This window comes from Carassius auratus, chromosome 1, assembly GCF_003368295.1.
Source record: "Carassius auratus strain Wakin chromosome 1, ASM336829v1, whole genome shotgun sequence".
NCBI lineage: Eukaryota > Metazoa > Chordata > Actinopteri > Cypriniformes > Cyprinidae > Carassius > Carassius auratus.
This window is the reverse complement of record NC_039243.1, coordinates 11,306,020-11,327,301: the sequence shown is the minus strand read 5'-3', so window position 1 is coordinate 11,327,301 and position 21,282 is coordinate 11,306,020. Positions and strand designations below refer to the sequence as shown.

General features: G+C 37.2%; 2 protein-coding genes across 10 annotated transcripts in view; both read left to right on the top strand.

The window, feature by feature from the left end:
* Positions 1 to 21,282, top strand: part of LOC113109348 (myb-like protein U) — a 972,647-nt gene that overhangs the window by 333,359 nt on the left and 618,006 nt on the right. The gene's annotated exons all lie outside the window — the stretch shown is intronic.
* Positions 1 to 21,282, top strand: part of LOC113109179 (dystrophin) — a 103,271-nt gene that overhangs the window by 79,449 nt on the left and 2,540 nt on the right. For 5 of the 9 annotated variants that reach the window (XM_026272818.1, XM_026272843.1, XM_026272875.1 and 2 more), the window contains 14 exons: positions 935 to 996; positions 1,880 to 1,954; positions 2,352 to 2,553; positions 7,237 to 7,322; positions 9,748 to 9,905; positions 10,026 to 10,192; positions 11,164 to 11,275; positions 11,390 to 11,526; positions 12,648 to 12,686; positions 13,965 to 14,030; positions 14,365 to 14,430; positions 15,025 to 15,183; positions 17,140 to 17,383; positions 20,342 to 20,462. In XM_026272818.1, coding sequence (XP_026128603.1) covers positions 935 to 996; positions 1,880 to 1,954; positions 2,352 to 2,553; positions 7,237 to 7,322; positions 9,748 to 9,905; positions 10,026 to 10,192; positions 11,164 to 11,275; positions 11,390 to 11,526; positions 12,648 to 12,686; positions 13,965 to 14,030; positions 14,365 to 14,430; positions 15,025 to 15,183; positions 17,140 to 17,383; positions 20,342 to 20,462 — 1,694 coding nt within the window. The remainder of the gene's footprint in view (positions 1 to 934; positions 997 to 1,879; positions 1,955 to 2,351; positions 2,554 to 7,236; positions 7,323 to 9,747; positions 9,906 to 10,025; positions 10,193 to 11,163; positions 11,276 to 11,389; positions 11,527 to 12,647; positions 12,687 to 13,964; positions 14,031 to 14,364; positions 14,431 to 15,024; positions 15,184 to 17,139; positions 17,384 to 20,341; positions 20,463 to 21,282) is intronic. The other 4 variants (XM_026272828.1, XM_026272852.1, XM_026272836.1 and 1 more) reach the window with 3 other exon arrangements.

Sequence of the window (21,282 nt, the reverse complement as noted above, 5' to 3'; positions counted from 1 at the left end):
GGCTGTAAACTGCTTGATACTGGCATAAAATAAACATTAAAGCACATTTTGTTTCATTTGTATCTTTTTTGGTCTATTGCATTTGTCCTTTGCTTTTTTATTACTGACAGTTTAAATATTTCCAGTAATTTTTTTTTAAGATCCTATGCCTTTTATTGACGTGAAAACACATTACAACCTCTTGTAAAAATCCCCTTTTATCCCTAGTTTGTTCTTAAATGCATTGTTCTCTCAAAAATGAAAGATCTGTCAATTCTCACCCTCATGTTGTTCCAAACCCGTAGGACTTTTTCTTCCACGGAACATAAAAGGAATGGTTTTTGAAGAACATCCTGGCCATTATTTTCAATACAATGAAGTGAAAGAGAAATGTACACTTGTTTTGTGTGTGTGTATTGTAAGACTTCATAACACTTATATTTTGGAAATGTTGTATGGACCAATTTTGTGATACGTTTATGCTGCTACATAAAATGACCAGACCAGGATATTCTGGTAAAATTCACATTTTGTCTTCCACTCAAAATAAAGAAACATCATGACAATGAGTAATTAACTGCTTCATTTTGAGTGAACTGTTCTTTTAAAAGAGATGTTTTATCATAGACATCATGTCTAAACTACAGTTATATTACTGGTGATACTATAATATGTTTTTGAGTGTGTGTTAAAGATGCTCTTTATTTGAAGAACATATCTATTCTTAAGTTTGAGGACTAAGGTTTATTGTTTGTTGTAAAATGACTGTAGGCCTGTCCACCCCACTGTATTACTGTAGATGGATGACACGGTCTCTAGCACTGAATATGACTCATAAACACATTTATGGATGTTGTATAGCCTTTACAGCCTTTTATTGGCTTTTGGTATTTATTATAAAGCTAGTTTTTTAGATAGAGGTACTATTTATTGTTTTTCATGTTTTTTCTTTCAGTCACCAGACCCAAACAACATGTTGGGACCACCCAAAGATGTCAGAACTGTACCAGTCATTAGGTAAGCCAGATTCAGATCTGATGTTGTATGAAGTAGGGCTGGATATTGAATATTAATAGTACATTCTTGATGATTTTTGCTGCCGTCTTTACAGTGTTGTCATGCAAAAATGTTCATGAAGATCTTCATGTGACATTTTATTGTGCATTAGTAATTACTCAAAAGGGACCGTTTTGCATCATTGCAAAAAGTTTGTGTTTCAGAAAATTCCCGTTCTATTCATCAGAGAATTCTAAATTAATTTATTTAGGCTTCCACCAAATTTTAAAGAAAATATTAGATTTTATTAACACTGATAATAAAACCAAATGTTTCTTGAGCATTAAATCGGCATATTAGAACGATTTTTGAAGGAACATGAGACTGGAGTAATGTAATGAAGTAAAAATTTAATTTGCCATCAAAGAAATAAATTATATTTTAAAATATATTAAAATGGAAGACGGTTCTTTTAAGAGGCTTATGACAGACAGAGACTGAATATTAGTATAAATCTAACATTTTAATACACTTGGCAACAATGCCTGTGAAATAATGGTTAATGTAAAATAACGTTTATATAAATAAATATATGTTAATGTTAATATACATGGATAAATTGTTGAAAGGCTAACATTTGCAATATTTGAATCTATCTGGTAGTGTAATTGCCCTGGAGTAAATGTCATATTGTTTTTGATCAATGGATTAAAAATGGAGAAACTGCTGAAACTCAACTAGCTTGAGGTATTTGTTGCCCGTGTTTCAGATCCCCGACAAATGAGATCAAAATTAGAAATTGTCAAATGCAGAGATGAGAGGATTGACTCAGACAGTAATGAAATGTTGCATGATGAGTTTGCTGAAATGAACGTTTGTCACATTTTCCTCTCTTGCTAAACAGCGGATCTCAACAATGTACGGTTCTCTGCATACAGGACGGCAATGAAACTCCGACGAATGCAGAAAGCTCTCTGCTGTAAGTGCACAAACTGTACTCTTCGCGATCACACAACATTGTTCATCTTTTTTCAGGTTGTTTCTGAACATTTGTCTTTCTTATGATAATGAGCTGAAATGTATATTTTTGGGTCTTTTACTGAAAGGTAAAGAGCATTTTAACTCCATCAGATTTTGTTGTAAGTTGTAAATATCAACATTTAATTTAAAGATGTTTAGAATTACCATTTTCCACACATTTGATTACACAATTGTTGTCAAACTGCTGACCTTGGAAAGTTAAATAATAGTTCAGGCTGAGCAGAATGACCAGCCAGAACACCTTAGCAACCCTATAGCAACATTCAGTTCAGCATAGCAGAACTGTAGCTGCTCAGAACACATTAGCAACTATTGTTATTTGTTTCTGTGCACAGTGGATCTTCTGGGCATGTCTGCAGTCTGTGAGGCCTTTGAGCAGCACAATCTGAAACAGAACGAGCAACTCATGGACATCACGCAAGTGATCAACTGTCTGACCAGCATCTACGACCGTCTAGAGCAGCAGCACAGCAGTCTGGTCAACGTGCCTCTGTGCGTGGACATGTGTCTCAACTGGCTGCTCAACGTCTATGATACGTACGTTCAACCTTTTTCTTGTTGTTTATGCATTAAGATCAAAAATTTTAATTCTGTCATTTACTCCCCCTCATGCCATTCCAAATGATGTCATTCGGTAGAATACAAAAAGAGAAACTGTGAAGAATGTCCTTGCCACAGTGCATCAAAAGAGTGAATCTGTGTTTCTTGATTCTAAAAAGATCATATGGGTTTGGAATGGGGGTTGCACCGATTAGTCTCTAATAGACTTTAATGCTTTGCCTTGACGTTTAAAGCTTGACGTTGACTAGTCACTGGTCCTATAGAGGGCACAATAGGATAAGAAATCATTGAAGTCCACATTTACGCTCTGTTTCCAAACAGTTAAAATGACAAATAAATGCATACTCCGAAAGCACTCCACAAGACGTGTGATTATGCTCGAAACTGAATGGGAGAATGCACAATTTAAACAGCTTTTTGTACAGGTATCAGCATTCTAATCTAATACTCTGCTGCATTGTAACGCGCACACACAAAGACTACAGGCTACAGATCGTACATCATGCATATACAGAATCATTTAACGTTGAAAATACTTCTGTGGTTTCTCAATAAAATATCTTAGAAACTGAAAAGTTCTAAACTAATAACTAAAATACAGTTTCACTTTTAGTAGAGAGACTCTGCTAGGTAGAATTAATTCACGCACTGGATCTGATTGAGCACAAGCATAAATCCATGAGAAATATAATGACCCAAAGACAAAAGAACAGATAAAACAGAGCTGTTATAGGAGCATTTGCCATGTGGACAGCGCTTTGTCATATGCCATAACTGTGCACAAGGTGTTTGAGTCTAAGCTTAAGCTTCAGGCTTATTTGTTCATTAAGGATGTCATCAGAGACTTGTCAACATCAACTCGAACTTTCATCACATAATTGTCGACTTCTGAAATCTGAAGTTGTTCAACCCCAGGTTTGAAACAACATGAGGTTGAGTAAATGATGACAGAATTTTAAATTTGGGGTGAACTAATCCATTAAATACTAGAACATATGAGTCAGAGGGAATCAGCTGGAGTTGGAGTCAGTTCTCAGCAGGCTCACACTGAGCCATAAATCATGCAGTGTTTGTACATGGAGGTGGTAGATTCCACAGAAGACCCCCGTCTGTCCCCCAAAGTAAACCGAGAGAAAAGCATTGGAGGTCTTTTCATTCTCTGCCTGCTTTTTACGTAGATTGTTTCGATAAGCAATGATGTTCATAGTAGATGGGCTGAAGGTATGCAGGGTTCCTGTGGGTCTTTAAAAAAAGTCTTAAATACAGTTCCATTGAATGTAAGGCCTTAAGCCTTAAACAAGAGTAATTTTCATTTTAAGAAAAGTCTCAAATTTGGGGACAATAATGTGATTAAATTTCAAAATGCAATGATTTTATTACATAAATGTGAGCACTGTTCACTGACATGCTGCACTAAACATGCGCAAAATATGATTGTGGTTTGGCGTAGCTTGTCAGTGAACAACGGCTCTGTGTAGTTAATGCTGCTCCACTGATTACAGAACCGGCTTTACTGACAAGGTGTGCATTAAATATCGCATGCGATTTATCATGCAGCCCTATTGTTGTATGACAAAATACTTTGATGTCATACACTGATCGGTATGCTCGGTATCAAGTCGAACACCGATACGTCAAGTCAAGTCTGCTTTGTCAATTCTTCCACATGTACAGTACATACATACAGAGAATCGAAATTGCGTTACTCTCAGACCCCCGGTGCACACAGATAGCATTAACATTAAAGCCTAAAAATCTAGATCAAAATATAAAATGTAGATACAGCTATACAATAAGGGAATGTAAAAAAAAAGACATAATAAAATTAAAAATAAAGTTAAATAAAGCAGCGCAAGGCAAAAGGCAGATAGAGTGCAAATCAATGAAGTGAACAACAGTGCAGATAAAAGATTATTTAGCGCAAAAACAAAAGCTTAAGTCTGATTAAAGTGGCAAAGGGCTCAGGAGCAGTTATTTTATTTAACTGACTGATGAGGTAGTGGAATGATGTCAGCTCCATGGAGAATGAGGTAGTGAGCAGACCAATGCTGCACAAAGTGAATGGTGTCATTGTATATTAGTGGAGGGGGGGGCATAGTTCAGTGGTGCCTGGGGCAGAAGAGGGGAGGGGGGGACAAGTTCGGGAGTGAGTTCAGCTTCCTGACAGTCTGGTGGATGAAGCTGTCCTTCAGTCTGCTGGTCCTGGCCTGGAGACTCCGCAGTCTCCTCCCTGATGGCAGCAGGCTGAAGAAGCTGTATGATGGGTGGGTGGGATCACCTGCGATGCAGAGGGCTTTGCGGGTGAGACGTGTTCCATAAATGTCCTGGAGGGAGGGGAGAGAGAGACACTGATCTTCTCAGCTGCTCTCACTATGCGTTGCAGAGTCTTTCGGCAGGACGCGTTGCAGGCGCCATACCACACAGTGATGCAGCTCGACAGGATGCTCTCGATGGTGCCTCTGTAGAATGTGTACATGATGGGGGGCGGGGCTCTGGCTCTCCTCAGTTTGCGGAGGAAGTAGAGACGCTGATTTGATTTCTTGGCCAGTGCTGCTGTGTTTTCAGTCCAGGAGAGGTCCTCTTTGATGTGCACACCCAACTTGGTGCTGCTCACTCTCTCCACAGTCGCACCATTGATGGTCAGAGGAACGTGCTGAGTGTGTGCTCTCCTGAAGTCTACAACAATCTCCTTCATCTTCTCCACGTTCAGAGAGAGATTGTTGTCACTGCACCACCCGGCCAGGCGGCTCACCTTGCTCCTGTAGTTTGTCTCATCTTTGTTGCTAATGAGACCCACCACAGTCGTGTCATCTGCAAACTTAATAAAAAGGTTGGAGTTGTGTGAAGGTGAGCAGTCATGGGTCAGCAGAGTGAAGAGGAGGGGGCTCAGCACACATCCTTGGGGGGGCCCCAGTGTTCAGTGTGATGGTGCTGGATGTGTTGCTGCAGACCCGTACTGCCTGAGGTCTTCCAGTCATAAAGTCCAACAGCCAGTTGCACAGCAAAGTGTTGAGCACCATTTGGATCAGTTTGTAAATGAGCTGTTGAGGAATTATTGTGTTGAATGCTGAACTGAAGTCTATGAACAGCATTCTGACATATGAGTCATTTTTGTCCAGAAGTGTGAGTTCTGAGTGGAGGGTAGTGGAGATGGCATCATCGGTCGAGCGGTTGGACCGATATGCAAACTGGAAGGGGTCCAGGGAGGGGGGGAGAGCAGACTTGATGTGGTGCATGACTAGCCGTTCAAAGCACTTCATGAGGAAGGGGGTAAGTGCAACAGGACGGTTGTCATTGAAGCAGGATGGAGAAGGCTTCTTCTGAACTGGGAAGATGGTGGTAGTTTTAAAACGTGGGAATAACAGCCCGACTCAGTGAGATGTTGAAAATGTCTGTTAAGACATCAGTGAGTTCTGCTGCACAGTCTCTCAGTACATGCCCAGGAATGTTGTCTGGACCCGGAGCTTTGCGTGCATTGATTCTCTTGAAGGATCTCCTCACGCTGTCTGGGGTCAGCGTCATCACCTGGTCGCCAGGAGGAGGTGGAGTCTTCTGTGCAGTGGTGCTGTTTTGATGCTCAAAGAGAGCCAAGAAGGTGGGTGTTCGGCTCATTTAGCAGAGAGATGTTGTTGTCACAGGTCCGTGGTGGGGGCTTGTAGTCCGTAATGGTCTGTATCCCCTGCCACAGGTTTCTCTAGTGTCTCTGCTGTCGCTGAATTGATGAGCTATCCTCCTGGAGTACTGTCTCTTAGCCTCTCTGATGCCGCGGGACAGGTTGGCCCTAGCTGTTCTCAGGCCCACCTCATCTCCACCTCTGAAGGCAGCGTTCCGTGTCTTCAGAAGTCTGTAGACCTCCCCTGTCATCCATGGCTTCTACTTGGCCCGGACAGTGATGGTTTTTGTGACCGTTACATCATCAATACACTTGTTGATGTAGGCAGTGACAGTCTCCGAGTACTCCTGGAGGTCAGTGGTGTTATTGAATGTGGCAGCCTGCTTAAACATGTCCCAGTCAGTTGTGTTGAAGCAATCTTGAAGAACCTCTGATGATCCTTCTGGCCACACTTTAATCTGTATTTGCATCGCTTTGACCATTCTCTGTAGATCTCCCCTTTTCACGCATCACGATTGGTCGATTATGTACAATGGCTGCATGTTATTGGTCTAACAATCATTACCTTCATTAAGTATGAAAACAGGAAACCAAAGCCAAAACCTGGATATTTTAGGCAATATAGAAATCCTGGCCAGGAGGTGTCCTGGGTAAATGACATGTTTGGTCACCCTAGTTATTTACTTTATTTAAACACATTATTGTTTCTGCAAAATCCAATGTAGATCAACCACTAGTTTGCTGTTATAAATGGCATTAAGTCCTTGTTGAATATGTGCCCCAGTCTGTTGAATGATATAAAAGATACACTTTTTTGGAAATGATGGGTTTGTTCTGTAAACTTACATTTTAAAAATGCTTCCTATATCCTGGTTAAACACAGACAAATTCAAAAAGTGTATATCTTATCAAACTGTGGTGCAAAAACATGTAGGGTGTTTTGTTCCTGATCTTGAATCTTTATCTGCAAAAATAGATAAAAAAAGAGCAATTGACAGTCTTGCTGTAGTCATTTTTTACCCTGTAATTTATTTATTTTTCTACAGAGGACGAGCGGGAAAGATTCGTACCCTATCCTTCAAAACAGGAATAATCTGTTTGTGCAAAGCTCACCTTGAAGATAAGTACAGATGTAAGTTTTTCTGCTTATCATATGCATCTTGTTCTTTCTATTCTGTCTCTAAGCTGTAATGAGAGCCAAGATATTCGCTCCATTTATGGAACTGTACTAGCAGCAGTTTACAGCTCTCTCAGGTGATTTTAGGGTCTTGTATTATGTTGTCATTGTTTACTTGATAATAGCACTGCTGTAAACAGTTGTAAAGCTTTGGAGTTTGCCCAGTACATAGCACACAGAATAGTGCAACAGCTGCTCAGAAATAAATGTTTATCCACCTAGCAACTGCACAGCAATTGCTGGCATTTACATTAATAACAAGTGTTTTAATACACTTCACATTGATGAGACAAACAAAACTGTTCCCAAATGGTGAAAAACTGAAGAGCATGTTTTCATTAATATACACGCGTTCAATATATTTTAAAAGTCTGTTATGCTCATGTACCATGGTGAAGACCCTAAAGAATCATATCAACTTGTGGAAAATGGGCATCCGATGACCCCTTTAAAACAAAGTCTCTTAGGCTGCATTTAAACTGCAGGTCTTGATGCCCAAATCCGATTTTCTGACTATATCTGATTTTTTTGACGACCTGCTTACATCATCTTTTAAAAGTGACCCGTATCCGATTTTTGCATTTACACTATACACTGCTGGAACTACCAAACGTAGGCGTTCTGACTCAGAAAAAGAAGTAAAACAGCACAAAATACAATGGATGCAGATGTAAATAAAATTATATAGTAGGGCTGCACGACATTGGGAAAAAATGACATTGCAATATTTTATTTTTCTACGATATATATTGCGATATGAAATCTAATAAATGTTTTTCTAACAAACAAAAATGGGGAGAGCAGATTTACATTCTCATTTTAAATGGTTATGACACCATTGTGTCAATTGATTAATATACGTGAGGGAGAGAGAGCAAGACAGCACTCATGTTGTTTGAAGATGGTGAGCGTGCAGCCGGGGCTCGCTCTCTCTCTCGCGCATGCTCTCTCTCTCTGACCTGTCAAAACTTTTTTGAGCTGTGCAATTAATCTGCGATTTACATTCGTCAAGGGCCGGGCTGCAGCAAAAAAAAAAAAAGAAAAAAAAAAAATCAGCAAAACACCGGTCTCCTATGGTGGAGAAAGAAAGGAGAGCCCTTTATTTCTGTAACAACCCTGCATCTCTTCGCCCCAAAGACTGAACATTGCTCCACTGTGTGTATCCTTCGTCCTCCATCACGCCTATAATAAGTCATGTGATCTCAGTTGGCGGTGTCCACCTGAGTTGACGTTACTTTTTTAATGACGTACGGCTCGCATTTACTGGGGAATATCCGATTTGTCTGCTTACATGGCACACGCAAATGCACATATCCGATTCATATCCGATTTATTACCACATATGAATGAGGCCTGAATCCGATCTGAGAACATCGTGTAAGCAGGAAAAACCGCATGGATTCCGGTCACCGGTCATATCCGATCTGTGCCACATGAGAGCAAAAAATCGGATTTGGGTCACTTGAACCATGCAGTGTAAAAGGGGCCTTACGCTCACCAAGGCTGCATTTATTTGATCAAAAATACAGTAAAAACCGTAATGGTGTGGAATATTATTATAGTTTAAAATAATGGTTTTCTGTTTCAATCTTTATAAATCACTTTTCCTAATAATGTGCTAATTAGCAAGTTTCACAATGAATGTGCCTAAGGTAAACTGTCTCTCTGAGAGCAGCTGGAAGAGAGGGGCGGGGTCAGCAGAGCTCATTAACATTTAAAGGAAAATGCTACAAAACGACTTACTCTGAAAAGAGCTGTTTTTGACAGGGTAAAAATTTGTTTTTACGCTACCATTGAGAAATTTTAACCAAACTATGTTACAGACTGTTCATTAAGACACTAAATAATCATATCAACTTGTGGAAAATGGGCATCCAATGACTTCTTTAAAATAAAGTCTCTTACGCTCACCAAGGCTGCATTTATTTGGTCAAAAATACAGTCCAATACAGTACAGTAATATTATTTTATTTTATATAATATTATAATATATTACCATCAAAAAGTAAATATATATATATATATATATATATATATATATATATATATATATATATATATATATATATATATATATATATATATTATTATTATTATTATTATTATTATTATTATTATTATTATTATTTATTTTTTTTATTTTTTTTATGTGTTTTTATTCCTGTGATGGCAAAGCCGATTTTTTTAGCACATGCTTGCACATAAATATATAAATCAATATTTGTTTTGTAAATATTTAATATTTTACATTGAAAAATTCAGTTAGATGCTTGAGTATGGATCAATTTCAAAGGATTCTTTTTGCTGTTCTGTGTAAATAAATTCTTGATGGTGATGATTGTTACATGTTTCCCTCATCATTTCCTCCTGATCCCTCTAGTTTTGTTCAGAGAAGTGGCCAGTGCTACAGGCTTTTGTGACCAGCGGCGCCTCGGCCTCCTTCTGCACGACGCCATTCAGATTCCCAGGCAGCTGGGAGAGGTGGCATCTTTTGGTGGGAGCAATATCGAGCCCAGTGTGTGCAGCTGCTTTCAGTTTGTAAGTAACCACTGTCTTCATTCATGAGCAGATCAAGTTAAAGCGGCCATGTAGAATATGCACTTTGGTAGCATTTTTTCTGCGTTTCCTGCATATATTTTCTTTCGCTCTGATATGAAGGCCAATAACAAACCAGAGCTAGAGGCTTCAGTCTTCCTGGACTGGATGCGTTTAGAACCTCAGTCGATGGTTTGGCTTCCTGTCCTTCATCGTGTGGCGGCCGCTGAGACAGCAAAGCACCAGGCTAAATGCAACATTTGTAAGGAATGTCCTATTATTGGCTTCAGGTATGGATCTTTTCTTTAGTGCTATTTTTTAGAATGACTGATTCTGCTTCAAGTGCTTTAAAAGTATCAGCAGGTTTTTGTGCATTATTAAGCATCGCACCAAACTTCAAGGCAAAAAATAAATAATAATTTTGAGCCTCGTAAAGCAGCAGTGTTCAATTTCTTTTAGAGGTTTTATTTAGTCCTGCTTTTGCTTTACATAAAGTATTTTCAACATGATTTTAAAGTGACCCGTTTAGTTTTTTGCTGGTCTTACGGTTCATTAGAGTATGTCTTTTCAAAAAGATTTTTTGGCTCTGTAACAAATTTTTCACAATCCAGTATATTTCCAGCAAACAGTATCATGGATTGCATGGAAAAACAATGCTGAAAATAAAGAAATGCAACTAAACATTGCTCTGTTGCATGATGATTTGGCTGATGTGATACAGAGTTTTGTCTCGTGTTTGTTGCATGTGTTAAGCTGAGAAATCACACTGCTGTTTTTGTTTATGCACAAAATGTTCACTTTTCCTATTTAGCTTATATCATCTTATATCATGTTAATCTCTACACAGGTTTATGGTAGTATTTATACATTTGTGTGTCGGTGAGCTCTTAGTTCCAGTGCAAAATCTGGTTTCTAAATGCAAAACCAGCGCAATTTCTATAGCATTGAAAAACCAAATAACAATTTACAGATACTGTCAAATAAATGTCTAATAGATATTTTTACCTGGCATAAAACAAGTAAAACTATGGAGTGACTTTTTCACTCCAGAATAACATTAATTTTGTTTATAACCAGACTGTAATATGCTCACTGTTGAGACTAGGTAAGAACAGGGAATAGCTCCACCTGGGGGATCAAGATATAACTACACCTTTCTTGGACGTAATCTTGCGTGCAAGTTGCTTCAGATCCAGGATGTTTTGAATGTTTCGCCAGGAACTTTTACACTGATCTCATTGTTTGTGTCTGGTCTCTGCAGGTACCGGAGTTTAAAGCACTTTAACTATGATATCTGCCAAAGCTGCTTTTTTTCTGGCAGAGTGGCCAAAGGTCACAAGATGCAGTACCCTATGGTGGAATATTGCACACCGGTAGGTTTTTTGCATCGCTGTGTGGTTAGTATATACACTGTAGCTTTTTGCCTTTATTGCAGTGGAAGTTTAATCTTAAAATCTGTTGACTCTGCCATCTGTGTCCTTATACAGACAACGTCAGGAGAGGATGTGCGAGACTTTGCCAAGGTGTTGAAGAATAAGTTCAGGACAAAGCGCTATTTTGCCAAGCATCCTCGCATGGGTTACCTTCCCGTCCAGACCATCCTTGAGGGGGACAACATGGAGACGTGAGACTATTTTATGTGTTACCATCAGCTACTGATTAAGTAGACAAATGACAGCTGGTAGAGTGCATCACACTGCGAATCTAGATATTATCAAGAGAGCAGAATTAACGTGTGCAGATGCATCAAAGTGGCTTCAACAATATTTGCTGTATTTTCCGCACTATAAGGCGCACTGGTTTATGAAGCGTATAGAATAGAAGAGTCACACTTTTGACTGGTTTTGCGTTATGCATCCACTAGATAGAGCTGTGCTAAAGGGAATGTCAACATTTTGACAGAGCGCCTTGATTTTTGAGAAAATTAAAAGCTTTTAAGTGTGCCTTACAGTGTGGAAAACAGGGTAAACAAAATAAATAATCATAAAGATGCGATTAGTCTGATTTAAGATTATATTGGATGCACTGATCAGTGTTATTGATATACTATTATATCATTTATTAATGTTTGCTTTTATTTTTATATTTTCAGTAAAAAAAAAATATATACGTTTTAGTAACTTTATATTACCATATTAAAAAATAAACAAAAAACATTTTTTTTTTCTATTCAGGCTTAGTGGTTTTTAGTACTACAGTTTAATCTTATTTTCTTTCAGGTAGTTTCTAATTTGTTAAAATTGTATCATCTAACATTTATATTTTTTTGAATCTGTGATAAGTTTTAATAGTGTTTTTTAGTTAACAGTAGCAACACTCAAACTTGCACCTTTTAATTGCACCTGCAAGAGTTTGGCTTGGGTTTTTCTGCTTCAGCACTTGCATTGATCATTACTCAGGTTCACAGTAGGAGTGTTTATGCTCTGAAATATATATTTTTTTTCCCTGCAGTGGAGCAGCTGCAAATGAGTGCAGTATGTCAGAGTAAATGCATCCACACATTCTTACCACGTTCTTTTTTTAATTTAACCCCAACACACAACCAACACTGTTGAATCAGACAATTTCTCAACAGACACATTTTTCATGATGGATAATATTGGCCACTAAAAATGCTGTTAGGATTTAACTCTGTCGTCATATCAGTGGGTTTGTGTGTTTGGGGCTTCTTAAACCATGTCACCATCATGCTTTCAATGCATCTACTTGTCCTGTCCATCATCACATCTTTTTTTTGTCTTGCAGTCCTGTTACTCTGATCAACTTCTGGCCTGTTGACCATCCGTGAGTACATCCACACACTAACATGCTCACGCACATCCACAGAAATCAACTTACTGGATCACATAATATGAACATGCCATTTGGTGTTGTTAATGTATCCACAGAATAGAAAGAACATTCAAGATTTTCACTTAACAGTTAAAATGTGAAACATGGTACTAATTTCTAATTGAGTGCATTTAAAAATACAAATGTAAATTTAATTGAAATTCAAATTGCAAGTGTGGTGCTCTCTTTTAATGGCAGAGTAAATGAATCTTGAGTTTCTACAAAGAATTTTGTTAAATGATGTTCCTGTTGGATGATGCTGCATCCACACTGATGGACGGCAGCACAATGTCCAGCACCAGTGTCTTATTGTTCAATAAACATTAGTATTTTCATCACTTACAGTACACTGTTTAACTCTACTGATCTGTGATATTATACACACTTTTCCACAAAACACTCATCTTCCATTGTCAGAACCGTGAGATATTTTGAAATTTGTGTCCATCCCATGGCTTCCACTATTCATCTGCTAGATTTACCTGTTACCGTGGTGTAGGGTATGCTAGGTGTTTAAAACTTAAATTATTATTAAAGTTAATGCACACTGTGTGTTATCTAAGCGCTTGCATACTCTACCGTTCAGAAGTTGGCGTTAGTTATCCACCCCCCCCCCCACAAAATGCAAATTTATTGAATTTATTTTGCTAATTAACAGTAAAGACATTACCTAAGTTACTTAATTTTTTCATAAAAAAATAAAATATTTTAAACTTTGAATTCATTTCTCTGGATTCAAAGAATCCTGAAAAAGTATTATAGTTTCTACAAAAATAAGAAGCACGGTTGTCTTCAAAATTAATAAGAAATGTTTCTTGACTGGCAAATCACTGTTAAAGACTAAAGTAATGGCTGCTGAAAATTCAACTTTGCCATCACATTTTAATCACAAAACATTACATTTTAAAATATATTCAAATAGTAAACTGTTATTTATTTTTTCATATTTCATGTTGTTCTTTTTACTGTATTTAGCATCAAATAAATGCATCCCTTGTGAAGGATTTTTTTATTTTTTATGAAATCTTACAGACCTCAAACATTTGAAGGTTATACAAATGTAAACATAAGAGCAGCTCAAAATGAGTTCCCTAATTGTCATAGTGTTAAAAATTCCACATGATTTCTATTTGATATCTTTTTTTTATGTTTGACTATGTAATGCTCAATGTTATAATTCAGTTTCAGTTTTTCTGTGTTTTCTGACCTTTGCTCTACTGTCACTGGCAGGCCGTCATCTTCCCCTCAACTCTCCCATGACGACACCCACTCACGCATCGAGCATTACGCTAGCAGGTCAGTCTTTAAGCATGGGTATTTTGGTCTTACTATGTAACTGTATATTTAAAAGACCAGACTCGCATCATATTAGGGCATCATATTGCATCATATTTGGTGTGATGGTGTATACCCTACGATGGTACAGTTATGTCATAAAACAAATGTTTGAAATTAGTTTTTTAACTACAAAGAATTGATGACTGTTGCTTGCAGTGTTTAGTAACAAATGAAATGCATTCGTGTTAATATTAAGCACGCAAGTTGGAGCAGTGTGGCCTTACTGACATGAATGAATGCAATTGCATGAACTTTTTATGAATGAATACAGAATGATACTGTGTTTTCACAGGCTAGCTGAAATGGAGATCCGGAATGGCTCATATGTGAATGACAATGTATCGCCCAATGAAAGCATGTGAGCTTGCAACTCATTTACACTCTTCTGTACATAATATCATACCATAAATGAATGTAATAGTGTGTGAAGAACCTAAAACTGATCTACTTACAACTCCCAGAATGCCAAAGGTAGATGCATACATTTAACTGCTTGTGGTTGGATAAAAACATCTCCTTTTCAACTTAAAAATGGTGAAATGTGTATGAAAGAGCTGAGTATAGGAAGAGTTCCTCCAGAAATGAATGTCATTCCAAATTAATTATTTTTTGGGGGGACGAACTATTCCTATAAGTGATTTAAAAAAAATTCTTGTATCAGCTCTTTCCATCCATACACAAAGCAGTGGAGCTGAGTAACAAACCTGTATCATTTTCCCAGGACGCTCAGATTTAATTATAATAAAACAATTACATGTAAACGCTCTTCTTTTTTGTGGTATTAAAACAATAGGATTGGATTTAGACCAGCTTACTGCTCACAAGCCGATTGCACTGGTGTATTTTTCAGTTATTAGGAGTTTTAGGCAGCAAATGTTAAATGAAATCTAAATCAATGGATGTGATGTAGTGAGCTGGATATGGAGTTCTGCTGTTGTTGCTTTTATTGTAGAGATGATGAGCATCTGCTGATCCAGCACTACTGCCAGAGTCTGAATCAAGGCTCTCCTCTCAGCCAGCCACAGAGCCCCGCTCAGATCCTCATCTCAATGGAGACTGAAGAGAAGGGGGAGCTGGAGAGAGTGCTCAACGATCTGGAGCAGGAAAACAGGTTTGATTGCATGTCCATTTCCTTTACAGTTGCAAATGATTGCTATTTGAATGAAATGAGATGGATGGACACTGGACTGTGTTCCATCAGCATACATCTGTGATGATGTGCTGCATTTTCAGAAATTTCGAATAAAACAGCTCTCTTCACATATTTACTTCCACAGCAATTTTTGTGAATCACATATTTTATTTAAAGTTCCATGCTTTAGATCAGCGATTCTCATAGTTGGTCAACAACTGAAAATGTTTTCAGCCAAATGCAGTCCTTAATGAAAATAAGAAAATGCAGCCAACTAAATAGTCGTGCATGGTAAATAAACAGGCTTGTACGCTTTTACTACAGAGAAGAAAATGCTCTCTTTTATTGGTCTCGGCTCATCTGGAATTTTAAATATTAACCATTTAAGTATTTGATTTTGCTTTCAGTCAGTGGTTCTTAAAATCTTCAAACCAAGTTAAGCATCTGATTAGATCTGACCATTCAAGTACTACCTAGTGCACACAAATCTTCCCACACTCCTGAGTCAGGTGCAGTACGTGGGCTACACATTTGAGTCTAATATTGCACACAGTGAGCTATATCAACATTGGGAATGGATTCATCAATGGACATATTTTAACTGCTACTATGAAAAGGAATACTGCACCTTTTTTGTTCTGGCAAAAATGCGTCATAGACAAATGTCTAAATATTATTTCATATAAAAACAGCTGGCGGCTCTGGTGAGATAGCAAGATCATGTCTATATAGCAATAACAGATGTATGTGTGTTTTCCTAATCTCTCCCGTACGGACAGCAGAACTGTTAATGTCAGAGCTTATTGATACTCCGGTCTTTCATAATTTAGCCTCGGGGTCCATTTGATAGCTTTCGGTACCCATCCCTACCCTCAAGCCATCCTAGGTGTATATGACTTTCTTCTTTCAGACAAATCCAATATCAAGTTATATAAAAAAAATGTCCTGGCTCTTCCAAGCTTTATAATAGCAAGTGAAAAGGGGTCGAGATTTTGAAGTCCAAAAAAGTGCATCCATTCATAATAAAAGATGAATGTCATCCGCTGGAATGCCACTCTCTCGTGAATGCATGTACTATAGTTAGCAGAAGCTGGAGATCACCGTTTATAAAGTTTTAAATATGGATATTTTTCATACAAAAATGCATTTAAAAAATGCAGAGTCTTTATAAATGCCACAGAGCCTTGTGGAGCACGTTTTATGATGAATTTATGCACTTTTTTTTTTTAGACTTCAAAATCTCGACCCCCATTCACTGCCTTTCAGGGTTGCCCGGTGCTCACAACAAAACCCTGTCCAATTGTTGCTGAAAACTAGCCCAATCACAGTTTGAGGGGGGGTCTCCCAATTAAAAATTGCACTCTGGGGGATAATTTTTTTTTTTTTTATGACAGGATTCCCCTGGTAATATTCACATTTTAGGGGCTGAATATCATGTTTATTGGGGTCACTTTAACCCGTGCACATGAAAAACAACCCTGGGCAACAGTGTTAAAGTAGCGGACTTGGCAACACTGCTATCATTATAAAGCTTGCCATTATAGAGCCAGAACATTTCGTATTATAATGCCAGCTGTATTCGTCTGAAAGAAGAAAGTCATATAAACCTAGGGTGGCTTGAGGGTGAGTAAATTATGGGGTAATTTTTATTCTTGGGAGACCTATCCCTTAATATTTTTTATGGAAACCATTGTACTTTTTTCAGGATTCTTTGCTGATGTTTAAAAAAATATTTTACTGTTACTTTTGCTCAATTTAATGCATCCTTGCTGAAAATAAGTATTGATTTAATTATTTTGCTGCATGGTGTGCCAACTGTGCCATAAATGAGCAGTCCATGCTAACAGCACATGCTTATTTATTTGTCAGGCTCACCTTTTCCTTGAGTTGCTGTTTTCTTGGCATCGTTCTGAAGTTGTCTTTCCTGTTGTGCAGGAAGCTGCAAGCGGAGTACGATCGTCTTAAGATGGCACATGACCACAAGGGTCTGTCGCCGTTGCCCTCACCCCCACAGATGCTGCCGGTCTCTCCCCAGAGTCCACGCGACGCTGAACTGATCGCCGAGGCCAAACTACTGCGGCAGCACAAGGGACGTTTGGAAGCAAGAATGCAAATCCTGGAGGATCACAACAAACAGCTGGAATCACAGCTCAGACGCCTTAGACAGTTACTTGAGCAGGTGGGTGGCGCATATCCTTAAGACTTTATTAATGTTTATACTTCTCTGCAAGTCAAACTCAAGCAGTCAGCTCCTGTCTAAACTTTGCTATGAGTAAATGTCTTCAGATTGCTCACTGACACTTTCCAAGGCATATTTCAAATCCTAGCTGTGGAATGTAACGCTGTTCATGTGCTTCCTTTTGATTGTCAACAGAAGAAATGAAACGAAATGCCCAGAGCATTGATATATTTTAATGTCAGTTTTTGGCTTTTAATGTTTGTTATATTTGTAGTTATATAAATAATTAACTTTTTTGGGAAAGTCAGATTTATCAATATTTTTCAGTATATAAATGTATATTTATAGTTGACATTTCTCTTGACTCATTGCAGTGCATTCTTGAACTTCTTTATCTATGGTCTGTGATGGACACAATGTTTCCTTAAAATTCAGCTAAAAGACGAGGTTAGCAGCTCACTAGTTTTCTTGTGTGCTGTTTTCAAAAGTCTAACATGAGTTAGTTTTATCAGTTTAACAATGTATTATTGTTAAAGGAAATATTTGTGCTGAATTCCGATGCTGTCTGGATGAATATAGGAAATGTTTTGTATAAGAGCTGGGATTTGCATCTCCATGTGTGTTTTGTACAGTTGCAAGTTCCAGTTATTTGTGCAACCTTTCGAAACAACCTTCCTGAAATGTTCCATCTATTTAAAGATGTTATTTTCTGCAAATGTGTGCATTGAAAGCTTTGTTTTAAAATGACAATTGATCATCAAAGATTAGTTTATATTTATACATTCATCACTTTTTTTCTTTCTTTTTTTTTGAGTTTTGAAACTGCAGTAAATGGAATCTTTTATTTTTGTTTTGTTTTTCGCAAAAATGTTTAAACCAAAGACTATTGCATGGAATATTGTTGGTTCCTGTTGTTCTGTTTGAGTGCAGACATCTCTGTTAATTGTCCTTGGCATTCACTGTTCTGTATAAGAACTACTACTCAGAATTATTTCATTTTAGTCCATAGCACTGTGAAAGCCAAAATGATATGGACTGTATTAATTAGAATACAGCCTTATTCAAATCACTTTTTAGCATGAAATACACGGACAAGAAGATTTGAAAATAAATGCATCTTTATGCACTCCTTCATATCAAAATGTTATGCTCTTATCATTCAAGGTTTTGTTTTGTTCTTTTGTTCATTCAGTTCATTTGGGTTTTTATAGCATTGTTTAGTCTTGGTGTGAAAAGATCTATAGTGCAATAATGTACACTTTTTCTGTCCTAATTGGCAACATAGCATATACATTATAGGTTGGAACTGAATATTTTAAGCTGATTTGAATATTTTCCTACCATACTTTGCCACACAACAGGCATTGTTGATCCTGTCCTGAGTAGGGATGCCAGATCTTTTTGGTGGCTAAAAGAACGTTTTGAAGGACCGGTCATTCTTTCTCCATTTTGTTTGTGGAGTTTGTTTGATGTCAGCTTCTTCAGCAGTCTCCTTCCGTTTGAATACAGGGGAAATCACATATTCTGTCTGCATCGTGTCTTGATGAATCAAGCGTAATATCTCGATGCATACTTCGAGAAAAAAACCCACAACTTTAGTCGACTGGGGGTCTCTGCCAAATGGATTTATGTCACATTTGTTCTCGAAGAAATGGCTCCATGTGTTCTCTGTGGACCATTTGAACTAAAATCTCACTAGACTCCAGCTCCTTCCATTGGCCGACTTTTGCTTGAAGAACCAGACTCAATGAACGTGCAAATAAATGATCTCGGTTTGTTCAGAGCCAGTGGATTATTGGCTTCACTTCGGTTTTCTTTTCTTTATCTAAATAGAATTTTCAAGTTTACAATCAATCCTTTGCCTTCTAGTGTATGTTCTTGTTTTAGTAGCATCAATCACTTTTTTCCTCTGTTATATGCAAATAAACATGTTCTTATGTATAACATATATGCTCATGTGTTTCGCTTGGCAAATATCTCAGGAAGACCAATGAAATGACCAGAACCATCATTCTTTTTCAAAGAGTGCTGTCAAATCTTATGAATTGTTAATGGTGGAAACAAACCATTTCAGACCATTCATTTTAAGATTCTGGTAGTATCTAAAATTGTAATGAAGTATGGGTAAGTATTAAATTTAACATGCATGAGTACTGTAATTTATATAATCAGTAGGGTTTTTTTTATTATTAAAGAACTCAAAATACTTTTATTCATCAAAAATGCATTAAATTGATCAAAAATGTAGTATGGACTTAGACTGTAGAAAATAAAATGCGGATCTTTTGAACTGTGTTCATCAAAGAATCTGAAAACATAGTTATTTTAAATTGTAATAATATTTCACAATATTATAGTTTCTACTGTATTTTTATCAAATAAATGCAGCCTTGGTGAATATAAGAACTTGCCAACATTTGAAACAGTAGGCTAATTATCAGTAGTACCTGAAATAAATAATAATATTAATGGATGTATATGACATGCACATTAAAAGGTTCTATTATAAAAGACCTTATTTAACCCTGACAACTGCCTTAAATATTGATGTATAGGACAAGGAATGTACAATTGGAAAAGGGTTTTGTGATGTCTGGTAATTTAATTTTTATATTTAAGCAGCATCACATCAGTTATTTTGTGTTTGATTGACTCTTGTTTTTCAAACCTGAATGATGCAAAAAATATATATATATTTTCGCTCGTTTTATACTGCAGTTGTTAATGTTTCGAGAGAGTCCTTGGGGCAAAAATTCAGTAATTTGTCTATAAATTATTAGAGAGGATTTTGTGAGGTTTAAAAAATAAATAGGCAGTTAAACAATGTGAAGTCTTAGGTTGAAAATAAAGAAATGGATGATCTCAAATGAATCTGGAAATACAGAAGTACAAGCCAGTGCTGATGTTTGTGTCCAGTCCCCTGCCTAATCTATATGGTTCTTTCTGCCTGTGTCCCAGCCACAGACTGAGTCCAAGGTGAATGGCACTGCCCTGTCCACCCCCTCCACTGCCTCTCCGAGATCTGACAGCAGCCTGGCCTCACTGCGTGTAGCCGCCAGCCAAACCACAGAGACCATGGGTAAATGTCCCTAACAACTTCAGTTCAACCAGATTCAACTCTTCAGCATTGATTATTCATCAAATTAAGCAGGCTAAATAATAATAATCAGTAGTAATTTCCATCCTTAGCAAAAAAAAAAAAAAGCCAGTTTCCATCATTTATTCAAATAATATGCAACCCATTGTCTTTACCACTGTTAAACTTGCAAGTATTATGTGTAATAACTGTGAAGCTTTCATTGTACAAGTATGAGTTGGCTTGAAGCCCAGGCTGGTTTCAGCAAAAGATCTTCAGAACGGATAAAAAGAGGCAATGTTCTTATCTGAGCCAAACAAAAATGAACACAGGGAGCTTTTTATTATATATATATATATATATATAAAAAACACAAAAGAAAGAAAATTTGCTCTAAACTGCTAGCCAACATTTTATTTGTTGTCTTCACTTTTGAAGAAAACACAGTCCAACAAGGTTCCAACAAAATTGGGTGTACTTCAGTACTTGAAGAACAAACACCAATCATTCTGTAAGTGCAGTTTGGCATTTATGATATTAAACATTATTTAAAAAAAATAAAAATAAATGGCACATAGATGACTCAGAAATGTCTTTTATTCCCAAATCCATTTTTGCGTTCTCTTTTCTCATGTTTTCATGTGTATTTCTGGAACTAGAATTGTATAGATGCACTTGTCATTACTGCTATTTTTTCAATATAAATTTTACATAATGAAAAAGACTGGTTAACTGAACTTAGCAGGGTTAATATTAAAGATTTTATATGCTGTATGTAACATTTTCTACTTTTCAAAATGTATTCATCACACCACAGGACCAT